This window comes from Bubalus kerabau, chromosome 1 (assembly GCF_029407905.1).
Source record: "Bubalus kerabau isolate K-KA32 ecotype Philippines breed swamp buffalo chromosome 1, PCC_UOA_SB_1v2, whole genome shotgun sequence".
Lineage (NCBI taxonomy): Eukaryota > Metazoa > Chordata > Mammalia > Artiodactyla > Bovidae > Bubalus > Bubalus kerabau.
The window spans coordinates 152,898,372-152,914,316 of NC_073624.1; the positions used below are offsets into that span (position 1 = coordinate 152,898,372).

Consider the following 15,945-nt stretch of genomic DNA (forward strand, 5'->3'; position numbering starts at 1 on the left):
TTTGCTGTCTCCCTAGCAGAGCAGATGGCTGGGGGAGACAGTCCCTCCATCTGCCTTGATTCTGCGCTGGGGACTGGTGGTTAAAGAAGAAGGGGCTACCAAACCAAGTCTAAAAGGTTCAAAAGTATATATCTAATTTTCAAAAGCACAGTAAAAGAAGGCTGGAGTATTTTCCAGCTAGAATTCCAGTTCTGTACTTCCTGGTTGGTTCTCAATTGTCTTTGTCCCACCCTGACCCTTCTGTGGTCAACCACACCCATGTTGCAGGTAATAAGGACATGGTTCCACCTCCTGCACCGTGGACCCCACCCTTTGTTCTCCCCTCCCTCCAGGCGGGCAATTCATCGTTGCTCTATGAGTTGGTCACTTGGGGTGTAAGGAAAGGAAGTTGTCCTCAGACCCTGAGACCTGGGACTGGAACACCAAAACGCTTCTGTGCTTGCGGATGGCTTTAGTCACCCACCAGCTTTTTTTCTCCTGTTCTGCCACTGCTAGCTCAGAATGACAAGCTCGTAAAGCCCAGAGGGACCAGGTAAGCGGTAGAAAGTTAACAGCATAGACAGTGTCCAGCAGGCTAAGTGGGCAGTCACTGCCCAGGTCCAGCTGATTCTGGCCATGCATGGATGTGGGCTCAGCAGAGCCAAATCTTCTGATTTGAAAGATTGGGAAATAGAATTTTTTTTTTTTTAATGTGAAATCTCCTTTTAAAATACTGGCAAATAATAAAAATATTTTTAAACCACTAAGCCAGCCAAACAAAACATGCCTGAGTTGGTGACTGCTGTTTTAGCTGTTCCTCTCGTCGTTTCTCTCCTACCCAAGGCGACAATTTGGTCCCCACCGTGGTGTTTTCAGGTGAGGGTTGAACTTCAGAGATCTCAGAGGTTTCCAGCCCAGGACTCGTGGGCTGAGAGGGGCTGGCTTCGTGCAAGACGGCACCAGGCAGAACTGAGTACCAGCTACGCCAATCTGTGTCGCGTGTAAGCCAAGCTGCTGATTGCCATCTATAAAGCTGTGCATGGCTTCAGTTCTGGTTACCTCAACGCTCCCTTCCCCTTGGGCTGGAGTATGACCCCACTCTCCCGTGTCAGAGCTCATGGTGAAAATCCCAGTCCTAGGCCTTTGAAGCTGGAGGCTGAGTAGCTCAGGAGGGAGCACTGAACTTCAGCAAGTCACCTCACAGTGCTGGCTACCAACCCAGCAGAGTGGGCAGCCTCTGGAGCACCCCTAATATTTAGGCCATGCCTGCGGGAGATGGTGACAGACAGGGAGGCCTGGCGTGCTGTGATTCATGGGGTCGCAAAGAGTCGGACACGACTGAGTAACTGAACTGAATTGACGAGCATAGAAACTCACTGTCCTTTGTGATAATTGGAGCTTTCAGGGAAAACCTAGGAGATGTTCCCTGCTTTTCCACCTCAAGTCAAGCCTGGGGTTTCTGCTCAGATGCTGAAGCCAGCCCAGTTTCTGTCCCCTCCGAGAGAAGCACCAAATCGGGGCCAACGCTTTTGGCAAAGACTACTTCAGCTGAACAATGTAAAACTGAGCCAGAGTGGGTTGTGGCAGGCAAACCTCCTCAGGCTTTAGAACAAACAACAATGTGCTCTTGTCCCCCGAGTCAGGGTGGGAGCAGGGAGAAATCCTCTTAATTTTTTCTCCTTCTCCAGCTGAGTGGCTCCTGCCACCCCTGCTTCAGGGAAGCCAGGCGGGTGGGCAGCTTACTTTCCTGGCTCCGGGGAATACGAATGGGAGCGCCATGGAAACCCCCAGAGTGCACAGGACACCGCAGCAAGGAACAAAACTCTTTCAAGTCCAGAAACAAAGTGCAGACCCTTTGCTGACGGCCGCGGAAGGCCCCCGGTGAGGGGCGCTGGCAGGCCACTCGCCCCGAGCCTCACACGCCGAAGACCCGGCCCTCAGCCCAGAGACGGAAGGAGAGGGGAAGAAAGGGAGCCTGAAACACATTCCGATGCCTCACTCCCAGCGCTGAGATGGCACCACAGGAAGGGAGATGCTCAGGTCTCTAAACTAGAACACCCCAGAATTCCAAGCTGCGATCCTGCCTGGGTAAAAAAAGGCACCAGGCAGACGCCCAGGGACAGAAGTGGTTCCCCACACAAAAAACAGTGGATCTGTGTTCTCGCCACCTTCTACAAAATGCCCAAGACATGCTCTATATAAGGGCACTTACCGATGTTTGGATGTTTCAAAAGTCGGCATATCCGGGCCTCACGTTCTAGTTTCTGGTGATCTAAAAGTGGAAGAGAGAAAACGAAAGCTATCAGACAGCCATTCTATTTGCGGCCACTTGGCTATTCATATGCCTTCAATTCTTAGGCACCTACTATGGCCCTCTTCTTTTTTTTTTTTAAACAATTTGCTGAATTAACATAGCAGGTCACAGCAATTCTGGAGACAGGTATTAATGACAACCTTTTGTCATGAAGCAGTGTCTTAGGAAAGCTTCCCAAGCTAGTGAGTGGCAGAGCCAGGATTTGAATCCAAGTCTTAAAACTCTGGTGCTCTTTCCACCACAGCAGGGATTTTACCGGGCCAGGGTGTCCAGAATTTCTTCCTTGTTGAAAATACTAATAATAATGGCTAAGTTTTATTGAACACCTACTACATGAACATATATTGTGCTAGGAGTTTTGCATATATTCTCTAATGCAGTCTTTATGGCAATCCTGAAACATAACCATGCTGACAACGGAGACCGATAATTTGAAAAAAAAAAAAAAAAAAAAAAGCTAATGTTTATTGAGTGCTTACTTCTACACCAGGTAGATACATCTTTTAATTTAGTCTCAAAACAACTCTTGGAGGTTGGTAGTATTACGATGCCCATTTTGCAGAAATCCTGCTTCTTCCCAGGACCCGCTTGGCTGCCCACTGCTGGGAGCTCTGGCCTATTGCCATGCATGTTCTGGGGTCACGCTGCTTTGGTGAAATGACCAGAATCCAAGAGCCCACAAATCTAAGCAAGATGTGGTAGTTGATTCCTTCCAGAGGAAGGCAGAGCTCCAGGCACAGAAAGAGAGGCTGCTACTGCTTAAAACAAGGTAGCCTAGAAGCCCCAGCCACTCTACCCCCCATCTCTACTTGCTGAACTCCACCAAAACCGCCTCCTTTACAAAGTCTTCCCTGTTCCTCCCAGTAGACTGTGACTTCTCTCCTCATGACCCAGCTCTGTCTCCCACAGCACCTCTTATAATTCTCACATCACACATTTAAATCACGTATCTTTCGGTCACAAGCTCTTCAGAGTGGCACCTCCCTGTGTGATGCTTCCTAGAGTTCCTACCACATCAGAGGCTTAATAATGGTTTATCAATAACATTGACAGTACTAGTAAAAACTATTCTTTATTAAGTATTTACTACACGCTGGGCAGAGGCACAGACAATCTTATTTCATCCTTGCAGAAACCCAGTGAAACAGAGGATCTGATTAGCTCAGTTACGTTGCAAAGGAGGAAACTGAGACTTAAAAGTTTCAAGTAACCTGCCCAAGGTCACACAAACAGGCACCAGAGGAAGGTGGTCTGAGCCTAGAGCCCTCTTTCTCCATCGCTGTGCTATGATGACAGGATCAGGAAAAATGAGAGCATCAAGTCAAGACTCCAGGCTTTAGGGGCACAGTCCAATTCACCCCAACTCCTACAGGTCTAGGCAAGTACCGTCCCTTCCATACCTGCCAAGTGAGTCCTGCATCCCTTGGTAGCGGCTTGTGCCCACCCCACCTCTACCTAAACAGCAAAGAGCCTCTGTAAAGCCTCCCATGACCCTCACAACCATCCTACCAGGCAGGTACACTGACTGTCCGCATTTCACAGATGATAAAACAGGCCCAGAGAAGTTAAATAATTCACCCAAGGTCCTACAGCAGGAATGGGAGAGAAGTGTGAATTCAAACCCAGGCCTGCCTGAGACAACGTACGGATTACAGACGAGAAGGAACTCATATTTACTGTCTCACCAAGCACCCTCAGCTCTATCCTAAATGTTCCCTCTAGGGATGGCTCTGCTCTGTGGAAGAAGGAGGTAGGGGCAGGCAGAGATTAGTTCCTGCTGCCCAGCTAATCTATCCCAGCTGCCCATAGATCGGGGTCAGGCCTTCTGTCCCACCCTTGAGTTCGGTATGGTGACTGACCAGGATGCAGCCAAGAAAGCCCCAGGTAATCCCACACTGCCTGTGACCCCTCGGGGCCGGGACCTCCAGAAGGCAGTGCAGTTGAGGAAGCGGCACTAGCCTTGCCTGGTGACAGGGGGCTTGCTTCTTCCAGCCCTGATTGGGGGACGTCAGGGTGACCCCACCTTCCTCCCCAGCCCTGGTCGTGGGATGGTGGTACCAAGCAAGCCACTAAAGCTGAAGACCCCCCAGCCCTCTCTCTCACCACTCACCTCACACCCTCCAACCCGCAACTCGGGCTGGGCTGCCCGGGCAGGTGCAGGAGAGCAGTATCTTGCGATGCGGAGGTGGCAGCTGAGGGGAAGGCCCAGAAGATTAATGTTTATCTCCTCCCTTAAGTCTCTTACTGGCTAATGGTTACAGTTCCACAGCAGCAACGGCACTAAAAATAAGGGAGCTCTGGCTTTATCAGTGACTCAGAGTGGGAAGAGAAGAGACAGTCACACGCCCAGCTCCTCGAAGGAGCTGCCCAGGGTCCAGAGGGTCCTAGACAGTCACGCAGTTTGACCCTAACTCCACGGAGCTGAGTACCACATTCTGCACAAGTCTTCTTTGAACCCCAGGCTGTGCCGTGGTCCTTGGTCTGACCCTCAGTCATGGAGTCTGGCTATTAACCCACTGGTTTTGAGTCAGACAGCCCCAGATGGAGTCCTAGAGCTGTGAGTCCTAAACCCATCTGAGACTCATTTATTCATTCAGAAAATACTTACTGAGGCCTACTATGCGACAGGTGCTGTTTCAGATGCTGGAGATGCAGCAGTGAACAGAACAGACAACAGTCCCCACCCTCAGCAAGCTGATATGCTAGTGGAGCTTGGTCAGGGGACAGATCGTAAGAATTGGATGGCATGTTAGATGTCACGGCAAGTGCAATAAAGAAAAATAAAGCAGGGCAGTGGGAGAGTGCACACTTAAACTGCATGGTCAAGGACAGCCTCGGCACAGAGTGACATGTGATGGAACGGAGGTGACAGAGCGAGCCAGGTACATAGCTTGGGAAAAAATTTCCTCACTTCTAAATTGAAGGCAGGGGTATCTGTGGCTTAAATGATGTTTTTGGGTAAATGCTCCGCAGAGTGCCTGGCACTCAGGGAGAGCCTCCTTTGCAAGGCTCCAGCAGTAAGACAGACGAGGTCTCCCACGCTGGGCTTGTGCCCACGGCCATCACCAGAGACACGAGAGAGTTGGACCCACTCTCCACCAGCCTGGGCAGTCACGGGGTCTTGGAACACTAACCAAGCCCTCGACCTGGCCCCATCACAGGCCTCCCATTTGGGTGGGGCCCACTAGTGCCTGCAGCCTGCAGGGGAAGGCTACCAGCAGGGTAACCTCCGAGAGAGGACAGCCCGGTTAAAGCCACTGTCTGTGGGAGCCCTGGTCGTCCTCGGCCCCAGCCTTATGGGCTGTGGCGCCCTGCCATCCTGAAACTCTGCTCAATGAGCCATGTGGTTTCTGCCTACCACGCTCTCCCTGCTCCTCAGGAGGATCCTCGCTCAGGCGGCCAGCACCCCAACCTCTGCAGCTGCTGTCTCCCGTCCCTTTCCCCCTCACTTCCTGTCCTGTTCTCCACTGTGTGTCTGGGAAGAAGCACAGGGCTCCGTACAAGCAGCAGCAGTGTTTCAGGAACAAGTCAGGTTTGCAGAGCATCTTCTCCAGCTGCAGGGTTTGTCCTATAAACTCAGCATGCTGTGCTGTGCTTAGTCACTCAGTCATGTCTGACTCTTTGTGACCCCATGGACACCAGGCTTCTCTGTCCACAGGGATTCTCCAGGCAAGAATACTGGAGTGGGCTGCCATGCCCTCCTCCAGGGGATCTTCCCAACCCAGGGATCAAACCGAGGTCTCCCACATTGTAGGCGGATTCTTAATCAACTGAGCTACCAGGGAAGTCCGAAACTCAGAATCCCCAAGTCCCGAAGGGCTAAGGCCACTGACCTGGCCTGGTCCACAGTGGTAGGTCCAGGCCCTGGCTTGACATCCCAAGGTGCTAACACATCAGCTAGTGCTCCCGTCACAAAGGCGGCCTTCTCCCTTGAGACACCCCTCCTTCCAGTGACCGCTGAGCTCTGTTCCTAGAGAACAGCCCAGACCTTCTTCAAGGCTGACCCTCTTCCCACCCACCTTTCGACTGGGCTCGTCCCCACCCCTTCACACGGCCCAGCCCCCCCTTCCTGTTTGACAACAGCCACTTCCCGCTTTTGCACAGGGCCACTTCCTGCCTGCCTGTGTGCTACTGCCATGGAGAGACCCACCCCTGCCGGCCTTCAGCCCAGCTCCAACCACAGCCCTCTGCAAGGATTTCCCCCTCAAGAGCTAGGTGGTAACAGGAGCAGAAAGCAGAAGCGGCCGTTATCAAGATCCCCCTTCAGGCCTTCCTGATAGCACCCTCAGGTGAGGGCCAGGCCCTGGACACCAGGATCCCTTGCCTCCCCCGCCTTCTGCACAAGAGCTTAAGACTGGGGTCAGGACACCACAAAGGCTGAATACCCTTGACGAGAAGGGAAGCAAAGGCGTGACCAGATACAGAGCAGAGGAAGCAGACAGTGAGGAGACCTCGAAACACCTCTCCCCTAGCACCCCGAGGGATGATGCCTACTCCAAACTCACACTCCTGCCCCAGCAGGATGGAGCACAGAGAGAGCCAGCCAGGTTCTCCACAGCCCTGCAGAAACACACCGGCTGATTCAGTGACGTCTCTAAAACCATGAACGCTAGCATGGACTTCAACTAAGATCCTGCTGATATCTAAACATACAGCCCACTATAAGCGGGAAAAGACACAGAGCCCTGCTCTGGCTAGGGGGACCCTCCCCAAGTTCTGATCTCAATGACATCCTCGACTTTTCGGAGTTATTTCGAAGGTCTGTGCCTGTGGTCCCAGCGTGGATCAGGAAAAGCTTCCCACAGCCCACCCAGTTCAGATGCTCTGTGTGGGCATCTCCTCTTGCTTCCCACTTCTGGCCCTCTGAGGCATCGCTCGGAGGAGTAGAAACAAGGGCAGCACAGGGATTTGGTGTCATAATCCACATTCCCCAGCTGCTTATAAACAGCCCCTAGCCTTGGGAATCCCAAGCTACAATCCCATTGACCTCACCCTGACATTGTGATGCCACAGCCCTTCCTCTTTGAATCTCATTCTAAAGGTGCAAAGTCCCCAATTAAGAGCAAAAGTCTGTGTATCACATAAGAGCAGGGGCCACAGCTTCTAATTCCTTCATATCCATATACCTAGGGACAAGCTGAGGGCTGTGCAAACAGCCCAGTGGGGCCTGAAAAGTCCCCATGTGAACCCCCAAGGCTCTGTCCTTTGAACTGGTGTCCTTTCCTTCTCGTCAGCCCTAAATCAAGCAGTTTTAACTGGGTGACACGAAGACCTGAGCCTTACTCTGGTCTTTGGATCTTAAGACAAGAGAAGCTTTAACTAAGGAGGATAAGGAGACAGGCTCCAAGAAGAGGCCCATAGTGAAAGTCTTCCCAAACCAGCTTGGACAGAGAAAATCCCCATGGGGTCACTAGCAAGCCCCAAGAAGGCAAGGCTCTGCCTCTGGACACTCTGAAGGCCAGAACAGGGTCAGCCACTGAGCTCTCCGTGCCCCCAGCAGGGCTCTGGGTGCCTGCAGCCTATGCCCACTGTTTTGGTGACATTTCCTTCATGGTAACCAGCCCCAAGTAAAACATCCCAGGAAGCAGCCCCTAAAAATAGCTCCTCCCAGGGCAGCAGCAAGCTGGGGGAGGGGAAAGAGAGGGAGGAGAGAAGAGGGGAGCAGATGGGAAGCTGCCGCTGATAGGGCCCAGGAAGTAGAGGTGGTGTTTGGGGGGGAAGTGGCTGGAAACATCCCTACCATAGAGCGGTCTCTACCCACAGAGGTACGTTCAGACGAGAGCGAGACCTAGTCAGTGGAAGGGAGGGGATCTGCTTCACTGGGCTGAGAGCTCTGGGTCTAGATGGAGAGGTGTGGAGGTGATCTATCAGGATTTAGCACAGAAACAAAATATCCAGAATCTGTATTTTAAAGGGAAGAGTCAAAGGGTAAATGATGACCACACTGCTTAAAGATGCTGGGATCTGAGCACTGGCAATATCACTGGGATGCCTACAGCTCAAAACAAACAAACCAGTCTTTTGCGTTCCGGTTTCCCCACCGGCTGTAAGGGAGATCTGTCTGGCCCATGGACAGAAGACAAAGGGCTTCTGCCGAGAGGTACTCGAAAGGTGCAAAGTGCCCATCTCTTCCTGTCACCACCCTTTTGGCACCCATGGGATCAGGCCCTTGTCAGCCTGCCAAGGCTGTCCAGAGAGCAGCACGCTCAGAGATGGGGCAGGAGCTGGTCACACCCACTCCACCCCTTCTCTGCCTCCAGCCTCCGCAGAGAATGGGGTCAGCCACTCACCTCTAGGGTTTCAGCACAGCCTCGAAGCTTGAAGCACAGCTCCTGACAAGGCCCAGAGCAAGCAGCAGGAAGCAAGCAGGGGCTTCTCCTACAGGATGGGGCCCCTTTCAACCTGCATCACCACTCTATGATGCTGGCACCCAAAATCACTCTGGGAAGGGGCAGGTGGGCAGGACGGCAGGCCAGTGTTGTAGGAGCTAAATCACACAGCTCACAGCATGGCTGGATGATGAAACCGACCCTTAGCATGAAGAAGGGGCCTCCAAGCTGTTTCCTCATCCAGTGGGGAGAGTCAGAGGAGCTCAGTCACCTCTACACAGGACGCTCACTTCTCTGTCCACAGAAATTGGTCTGTTTTATCCTCAAGAGGAAAGCACCGTTTTGGATCTAACCTCCTTAAATGCTTCGAGTCCCAGAGTCCCAGTGTTCCAGTGCCGTATAGATCTCTCCTCCTCCTGCCCCCACTCACTGCTGCATCACCCTCCCCTCTCTTCATCCTTAACAGGAAAGTCTCACTTGGAGATACCACAGGGGACACAAATGTCATGGGGGCTACTCAGGCCAAAAGTAAGGGGGTGGAGACTTTCAGCTGGCACCACCCGGGGGGGAATCCTATTTCAGTCCCCAGGGCCAGCTGGACCAAGAAAGGCACAGCCTTTGCCCTTCTGGTGGCCAACATGCCACAATTACAGCCACTCAGCTTGCCACAACCTTGGACGCGAACTGACACCCCAATCTGGGGGCTCAGAAGAGGCCCCTAATCACAGAACAGCCCATGTGCACAGATGGTCACAGAGCAGCAGAGACACCACCTGGAGAAGGCTGGGCCAAGGTGTGTCTGGTAAATATCAAAGAGCATGGCAACAGCAACTGTCACGGCTGTCGCTTTTTAGACAGCATTTCTTAAACGTGTGGCTCAGGGCCCACCTGCATGAAATCCACTAAGGCACTTGTTAAAAGTGTAGATTCTGAGGCTCCACCCCAGACCTCCCAAAGTAGAATCTCTGAATAGAGCTCAGGAATCTGCATTCTTAACCGGTCTTCAAGGTGATCCTCTTGCACACTAAAATTGAAAACTGCTGTTTAGAGGAAGTCCTGACATTGCCCTAAAAGGCCGTTTATGACAGGGAAGGAAGATGATATGCTGCAATATCTTCCTATATCTCCCACTTGTCTTATTCCCCAAGCACAAGTCTTTAACTTCATCTGTTCTCTCCTACAGTTGTGTCAGGACTACAGCCTGGTCCACGGATCAGAGAGAACCCAAGCCAGTATCAGGATACAAGGGTTCCAGCAACTTGGCTATGAGTTTCCTGAGAGCCAAAGCCAAAAGGCAGTCTGGCTGGTTACACAGTCCATTCATTCAACCTGTATAGGAGGCACAGTATGTGTCAGGCACTTTGTTCTATCAATATGTATCAGGCCCCTGTATCAATATGTATCAATCATATATGTAAAGAAACAGATATGATTCCCATCCTTACCTCCCAGGTCCTGGGGAAGGGGAAGGCTTTTGCTTACATTTAACTTCAATAGAAATTTCTTCACGTGGGGTATACAGATTAAATAAATAAACAAACAAGGCAAGTGCTGTTAACAGATTTCATACTATTGCTTCCCATAGCACCTCTTAGTAAGGCTAAGCATCCCTTCCCAGTGAAAGCAACTGGAATTCAGATAAATGGTCCAAATAGAGAAATTTCTTATGATGTAAACTGCTCCAAGGATAAATCCTAAACTACGTAGAAAAAAGAAAGGACCATTTGCCCTTCAACTGTAGCAATATGAGAAATGGTTTGGATATAAGCAAGAGAGTGGGATATGAAATGTTATGTTCCACGAGGTGAAAATCTATATGCATATGAATAAAGATAAGAAGGGAATCTGAAGATTTAAAAATAAAAGAAGACATAAGGGCTCAGGCTCCTGGGGGAGGGGGTGCTCTTAAATCTTAAAATAACGACTTATCATTGCCATCACCTGGCCCACTAGCTCTGCATCCAAGCCTATTTTAAATGCCTCCTTCAGCCTAGCTGAGAGCTAAGCTTGGAATCACGGGCTCCCTTAAGAGCCCCAACTCCACACCTATTGCTGTTCCAAAGCAAATGGAGTGACATTATGTGACTTTCAGTGACTTTACGCAGACAGACCCGCAGACGAAGACAGTGCTCGACACTCAGCCGCCTCAGCTCTCTACAGCCACCACGTCCCACAGCCACCGTCATGCGCCCCTGAGGCCACCATGACAAGAAACAGCAGAGCAACAGGGTTCTTATCCAGAGCTGACCCCCCAGAAGACCAGGGGATCTCTCCCCATGCCTCCTGGGCCACCTCACCACGGAGGGCAAGGAGAAGCAGCCTGACACTCTCTCTTTCACTCTGCAGCACAGAGAATCACAAACAAGAAAGGAACGGGCAGAGAGACTCAGCAAACGCCCTTCAGACCTTCATGGATGACCCTGGTGGGCCCACAACATTCCCAGACACAGAAATCCAACACCTGTGGAGCCCTAGACAGACAGACAGCGATGAGTGAAACCCAGCCCCAGCCGCTGCACCTTTATAAAATATACAGCGTAAACTGAGAGGCTGCAGGAAAGCCACGGCCTTCACTCACTAACCCCACGGGCACTAGCCTAGTGGGCACCCTGGCCCAACCCTCCCCGGGAGCTCAAATCCCCTACACCCACACCTACAGTGCAACCCCCGGACGACTCCCTCCATCTCCAAGACAACAGCCTCCCACTCTCAATCTCCAAACAGTACTGGCACTGTACCTACCAGCCAGGACCAGGCCTCTGTCCCAAAGTTAACCTGGCACACAGGCCACACAACAGAGCCCCAGTTTTGGCATAACCATCTTGAGAGGGGGAGTTGCTGCCTGCAGCATATGATCTTACACAAGAATCTTCTTGAAGAAAAAAAATCAAAGGGAAATAAAACCTCATCCAGTTTGGGCAGGGAAAAAAGATATCAGCTGGGAAAGATGGGACAAGGTTGAAAGAAGGTGAAGCCTGGAAAGGGACGTGACTGCACAGGTTAGGGAAGTTCAGGTGGGTAGGGAAGGAATAGAAAAAGATAGCCTAAGGCAGGCAATTCCATAAAGTCACCACACCAGCTCTCCTCACCCTAGAGTTCAGCTCGCAGCTGTCTCTCCCACCCTCAACCCTGGGTCAGAAGACAGCGGTGAGACTGGGAAAGCAAAGCATTGCATCATTAACTGGAGACATCAGACACCAACCCCGTTACTGATGCGCACGGGCTATGCTGTATGGGCACGGGGAGGTATCCATTCTCAAACCGTCATCCCTGCCTGCACCCTGCATCCTTGGCCAGAGGATGTCTGCCAAAGAGCCCAACCCACTGCACTGTCCCCCCTCCCCAAAGGAGGAGGGCATCTGACTGCCCACATATCTCTATGGCAACCATCGCCTCCAACTCAAGGTACCCAGCGAGAAAGAAAACAAACAAATAAGTCAACTTAATAGCCAATGTAGAGGAACAGCAGGAGACAGGGGCTGGGAGGAAGACAGCGAGTCAACCCCTGCTTGTGGGGATGGAGACTGGTCCTCCCAGCCAGGAGGCAGACACAGATCTGCTAAACAGGTCCCAGAATAACTGAAAAGAAGCCCACTTCAGTTTATAGCTTCTCCAATGCTTAGAGACATGTATTACATCTCTTACTCCAGAGACGCCCAGGTCATTACTAGTCATGGCCCACATCTTCTCCAGGGCATTCTATTGCCCGGTCTTAACTCTTTCCTGAGTCTTATAACCTTTGTCCCAGGGCTACACTTTGCAGCCCTCGATGACCTGACCCATCCACATACCTCCCTACTTGCCACAGCTATGAAGAGGACTTCACGTTGCTGGGTCTATACCTATCAGATGGGTTGACTTTGGCAAGCACCCAGCACAGGGTGCAGGGAGAGAAGGTTCAAGGTGTGAAGCACAGGGCCTGACCCTCCCCAGCCCCAGGCACTTGGGAGCATCTCACAAGTTAGGCTCTCAGGCCTGGGCCTTCACAGTCTTCAGATCCTGAGGCCCAGCTGCTCGTATTCAGACCAGGCCATTGAGATTTCCAGACCATGAGGCACCACCCTCCACCCAGGACAGACTGCATCTGCTGCTGCACCACCAACTTTGTAATTTGATCAAAAAAGCAATCAAGTTCATCTGGCAGGATTTGTTCCCGAGAAGCCCTCGCCAGTAGCAGCCTCCCTTGATGTTTACAGATTCCCTTCCCTTGGGAGTCTGTTCTGCCGCCTGGTGGGTAGGGGGAGGCTGGGTTTGTCAGAGCTGTTCACTTACTGCATTTCCATCTTAAGTCACCACTGGGGCACTGAGACCAGTGCAAGCCTGGAGTGGCTACCATTGCCCCAAACACAGAGATTCCAAATGCCCCAAACGAAGAGCTAGCCACCCACCACTCCCAATATCCTCCCCCTCCATAAAAACCAAACTCCCTTGAGCCTTCAGGGACCACTCCTCCTAGCAGCAATCAACATCTCTTACATCTTCTTTCTTTTCTATCTGTTCCCTGTATAATTCTCTGCCTAGCTTCAAAGGTCAGCCACCGTGAAATTCCAACTCTTCTCCAAGAGCTAAAGCCACAACCCCCAACTGCTGGTTCTTCTTCAGAAGAACACTAGCCCTTGGAGGCACCCCAGGGAGAGACTGAGATGGGGAAAACTCACCCCGAGCAGATAACTTCTTGGTATTGATGATTTTTGCTGCATACTCTTGCGTGGACGTTTTCTTCACACACCTGCGGACCACAGAGAAAGCACCCCTGGAGGGAGAAGGGGGAAAGAACTGGGACACGGAGCAGAGCAGAGCAACACAAACACACTTCAGGTCTGAAGACAGTGATGCTCCCATCACCAGACCTTTAGTCAAAATCACACACACACACACCAGTGTAGTGACTATTACCATCCAACCTGGGGCAGAAGGATGTGGCCTCTGCAGGCCGCTCAACAGATGTGGGTGGAGGACCACGCTACTCCCACGCCCACTCACATCTGTTCTGGGTAAAGCAACAGCCCTAACCTCAGGCTGTGCGTCAAGAGCTGGTGGGAGATGCTTAAAACACACACCTGCTGCATCTCACGGACAGCCCTGCAGTCCCAGCCAAGAAGACGGGAGAAAGGAAGACCCTGCCCTTTTCTCAGCAGGAATAGTTGGGGTAGGGGAAGGAGAGATTAGAAAGAGGGTATGTCTTTCTAATACATGTCTCCCTCAACCATGGGGAGGAAAGTGAGGCTCAAATCCCCCCAGCCGGCTTCATCCCACTGCATCCTTGCTCAACTGACAGCAGGGAAAGAGAGGATCCAGTTGTGGGTCTCAGACATCAACAACTCCCCTTCCCCATGATACTTCCCTCTACACGCCCCCCACCCCTCAATGAGGGCTAGCACTCTCCAGCTCTGGAAACATCCAGGGGGGCGGGCTGGGCGGGGGCTGCAGTGGCCAGGCTCGGCGCCGCGGGTGGGGGTGGGGGGCCGGGGCTGGTGCAGCGGCCAGCTCAGTGCGGAGGGGAGGGGGATGCTGCGGCTGCGGCGCGCGGCTCCCGGGACCACTGCAGGGATGGGGGGAGGGGACGGGGGTGCTGCAGCAGTGCCCAGCAGCGGGGCTGGGATCCTGGAAGCGGCACTAGCCGGGGGCGGGGCCGGGTACCAAGCATCCCCCACACCCCGGCACCGCAGCAGGGTTGGAGCTGCAGGGCCGGGGAGGGTCCTGAGTCTCAGGCGTGTGGGACATGGGACAGGGTGCTGAGTGAGCTCTAGAACAGAGTGGGGAGGGGGCAGCAAACAGGCGGGGTTGGGATTAGGGGGGGCGCCTGAAGGGTGCGGAAGGGGCGGGGCTGGAGGGCGCCCAGGAGCGCTCCGGGGGCTGCAGTCCCCGCGGCAGCGCGGGGTGCAGCAGCCCGGGCAGCTGCTGCAGGGCGCGGAGGGGGCTTCGGGGCAGGGAGCTGGGGGCGAGGGGGCCCCGGGAGGCGGCTGGCGGGAAAGGCTGGGGGTGGGGCGGGCCGAGGGGGCGCTGCAGCGGCCGGTGCAGGGCCGGGGGGCGGGGCGAGGAGCCGCATAGCGCCCGGGCGGCAGGGGCAGGGTGTGGGGGGCCCCGGCTGGCGGCGGACGAGCCGTACTTGCCGAGCTCCTCGAAGAGCTGGTAGTCGTCGGTGAAGCGGGTGCAGGTGGCGGTGGTGGCCATGCTGGCGGGCGGGCGGACGCGGCGGTGCAGCCCGCGCCGACGTCGGTGCACAGTCACCGCCGCCCGGCCGAGGGAGCAAGAGGAGGAGACGGGGCTGAGCCCGGCAGCACCGCGAGACTTTACCGGGGAGAGCGAGGGAGGGAGGGACACCCCCGCGCCGCCCGCCCGCCCCGCCCCGCCCCCAGCCCCGCCGGCCCCCTGCCCGGCCCCCGGACCGCCCCGGGGGAGGGGCCTCCCGCCACCGGCCCCGCCCCGCCCGGGGAGCCACTGGGGCTGGGCGGAGGCACCGGGGAGCAAAAGCGGGGTTGGGGGTGGGGGTCTCAGACCCCAGCCACCCGGAGGGGTTTAGAAGGTTCCTGACCTGTGGGCTTGTCCCAGAACAGACCCTACAAGTGCTCAGGATGTGAGTGCAAGTATGCATGTGTTGGGAACGTGTTAGGGGTCTGGACCACCGAGTTCTCTGGCAGAGTCCTAAGCCCCGAGTCCGGCTCACACGACGAGGGCCAAGGTCAAAAACGCCCGTGTCACACTGAACACTTGGGAGACGCCCCCAATCTGTGCAGAGCCAGCTCTCAGCAGCCTTCCCTCGGGAAGCTGACAGTCTAGACTTGTGTAAGCGTCAGGGCCATTATTAGATAAAATCCTTCAGGCACGGTTTGTTCAGGGAGACCAGGCCAGGGCGAAGGATGCAGGTGGAACTCTGCCTTCCTGCACTCCAGCCTTAGAGATGAGAGAATGTTCTCTCTCTGGCCAGCAAAGAAAGGGATGAAGTGAGAACCACTTAGAAAAGGCTTAGTGCAGTGTGGGCTGGAAGAGCAAGTGGAAGCAAGAAGAAAATAATCCCGTTTTCCTTCAGGCACCCTTTGTTTTTATTTATGGCTCATCACATTGTATAATGATGTGTTTACTGGTATGAGAGGCAGCACACAAGAGCATGCTGTCCTAAGTGTGAACTCGGGTTAGACTGCTTGACTTGGGTTTCCGGACGACTCACTGACCAGCTATGTGACACTGGGTAAGTCAATTAGTCTATCTGTGCTTCAGTTACCTTATCTGAAAATAGGGAAGAATAGTAACTAACTACCTCACAGAGTTTTGAGTATTAATGGACTAAAAAAGCACATAAAGCATTCAGAATAGTACCTGGTA

At 53.4% G+C, this 15,945-nt stretch overlaps 1 protein-coding gene across 23 annotated transcripts in view; it reads right to left on the bottom strand.

Annotated features, from left to right (window-relative positions):
• Nucleotides 1-14,917, bottom strand: part of CAMK2G (calcium/calmodulin dependent protein kinase II gamma) — a 55,398-nt gene extending 40,481 nt beyond the window's left edge. For 7 of the 23 annotated variants that reach the window (XM_055536258.1, XM_055536240.1, XM_055536249.1 and 4 more), the window contains exons 1-3: nt 14,732-14,912; nt 13,281-13,375; nt 2,192-2,251 (exon numbers count right to left, since the gene is read on the bottom strand). In XM_055536258.1, the coding sequence (XP_055392233.1) occupies nt 2,192-2,251; nt 13,281-13,375; nt 14,732-14,796 (220 nt within the window). In that variant the 5' untranslated portion in view covers nt 14,797-14,912. Of the gene's footprint in view, nt 1-2,191; nt 2,252-13,280; nt 13,376-14,731 lie in introns of all 23 variants that reach the window. The other 16 variants (XM_055536237.1, XM_055536241.1, XM_055536236.1 and 13 more) reach the window with 8 other exon arrangements.
• Between the last annotated feature and the right edge of the window lie 1,028 nt (nt 14,918-15,945).